A 2050-nucleotide genomic window follows, 5' to 3' on the forward strand; every position below is an offset into this window, starting at 1 on the left:
GTAGCATAAAACTTATTATTGCACTCATTGGAGTGTTCTAATTGTAAATCAAAAGTGGCCGACTAATGAGAAAGGTGAACATCATAATTTTCAGTTCATTAACTTTATTTTGTAGGAAAACTAGAATTCTCGCTTAATTTTTCAAAAGGTCCTAAGTAACATTTTTTTCATGAATTAATTTGAGTAGTGCAATCAAAACCTTTCATATTTGTCTGTTGATTGCGCTATTTAAATTTATTCATGAAAAAATGTTACTTAGGACCTTTTGAAAAGTTAAGCGAGAATTCCAAACATAATTTATGTTTCTTGCCTTTATTGATTAATATTGCAACATGCGAATATTTGACATCCCTAGTTGCAGTACGATCGAGCGTGATAGTTCTACTTCCACACAAGCGCGTTTTTGTGGAGACAAAACTTCCAACTTACCTTGATTCTTGACAACAGACAAAACGCTACATGCCGATTGCTTGAATGGTGGATTAGTGGAGATGAGGTGAAAGAAAAATAATCGCTAGACGAAATCTATTCGTTACAGTTTAGGACATTCCGTTTCTTCAAGTCATGTGAAGCGATTTGATTATTGCAAAAAAATATGGTTAAAAGTTCATCATCAATATTTATTTATGTATTTTTAAAATCAGTTCTGTTGAGTCAAGTATTAAAACATGTTGAAGCTCATTCCGACGGATTGGATTAGAACCACTGTCCCCGATGGTTCAGGTTCAAGGTGATTTTGCCGAAATGGTCGCCTGCGAGATGGGAAGAGCCTCTGTGCATCAGCAGATCCTGCGGTTGTTTAAATCTTCTCCAGCAGATGTTGCACTGAAACGGACATTTGTGAATACGAAAATTACCCGACGGCTTATGTTTGTTAGCGAATGTACTACGGTACTTGTAGTACTTGAAACTTTTCTTCGGTTTGTTCTGCTGCACGTTGTCAACTTTGTCTGTTTGCGTTTCCTTATCTTCCTTCGAAACAGTTGCCTTCTCAGCGTTTGCCAGTATCTCCTCCGTCAATTCCGGATCACATTTTTCTACCTGAGGTACCACGGCGTCCTGAACTGGTTTTGGTTGTACGATCTGATTAGCACGAAGACAGCGCTCACGGAATCGGAACGTGTTGACCAAATCCCTCAAACAGTCGCCGCAAATGTTTTTCGACGTGTCGTCATTTTCCGTAATCTAAGAGCCGAAAAATAATGGTTGTTATTATTTTGCAAACCGTTGTCATTTTGTTCTTACCGTGATTCCGCAAATCGTGGCAATTAACTCACAGATCGGACCCTTGGATTCCTCTAGAATGGCAAACACATCGAATAGTAGATCAGACACTTCTGTCAGACAACAACGGCAGTATTCCTCCGTTGGAACGCCGCTGGCCATTGTTGTAGCCATTTTGAAGAAAGTGATCACTTGACGATGGGGCGCGCGAGAGCAGACTGAACGTTTGTGACAATTTGAAAATCGATTGCCTACCCATTGTGCAATACGCATGTGACCTTGTTGATGGTGAGCACGCCGAACAAAAAGCAGATCGTGCGAGCACTCTACCCGTTAACGCTTGGCGTAATTTGAGAGCGTATGCGAATATAGAGTAAATAAATAATGTAATAACGGTGGTTTGTGTTGAAGTTGACTATGTTAGAATACAGTTTTTTGTTTTATTTTCAAAAATAATTGTGGTTGTTGGAAAGAAAAAGTTAGACCATGCTCGCCAATCTTTATCACATTGATCTAACCCGAGCTTTGATACATCCCTATTGAACGAGAGTTGTATTATAAATGTTGATTTGCAACTCTTGAATTAGTACAATAATAAATATTACTCAATTGTTCTGATTGCTAATATCACGAAAAAAAGTACACGGAAACAAATCGGTTACCGATATCATGATTTAAAAATCATGAATTCATGAACCACCTTTTTTCATGAAATCATGATTATGACTCATGATTTCATGATCCAATTCACTAAAACCATGAGTCATAGCAACCGAAACCATGATCGTAATTCATGATTGCAATAAGCGTTACCCGTATAGCCGAA

General features: G+C 38.2%; 1 protein-coding gene across 1 annotated transcript; it reads right to left on the reverse strand.

Moving 5' to 3' along the window:
* Nucleotides 1-671: 671 nt before the first annotated feature.
* Nucleotides 672-1398, reverse strand: LOC134203383 (uncharacterized). The gene is made up of 2 exons (XM_062678255.1): nucleotides 1246-1398; nucleotides 672-1185 (listed from the first exon to the last, which is right to left on the reverse strand). Exons 1-2 carry the CDS (start codon nucleotides 1396-1398, stop codon nucleotides 697-699), a joined length of 642 nt encoding a protein of 213 aa, XP_062534239.1. The 3' UTR covers nucleotides 672-696.
* Nucleotides 1399-2050: the final 652 nt, after the last annotated feature.

The sequence above is a fragment of the Armigeres subalbatus genome, unplaced genomic scaffold, assembly GCF_024139115.2.
Source record: "Armigeres subalbatus isolate Guangzhou_Male unplaced genomic scaffold, GZ_Asu_2 Contig1830, whole genome shotgun sequence".
Classification (NCBI taxonomy): domain Eukaryota; kingdom Metazoa; phylum Arthropoda; class Insecta; order Diptera; family Culicidae; genus Armigeres; species Armigeres subalbatus.

What these genes read in the sequence shown, in the direction of transcription:
- LOC134203383 (XM_062678255.1), bottom strand. Translation starts at nt 1,398, where the DNA reads ATGGCTACAACAATGGCCAGCGGCGTTCCAACGGAGGAATACTGCCGT. An exon ending in CCACGATTTGCGGAATCACG is followed by an intron (nt 1,186 to 1,245) that starts GTAAGAACAAAA and finishes TTCGGCTCTTAG; the next exon opens with ATTACGGAAAATGACGACAC.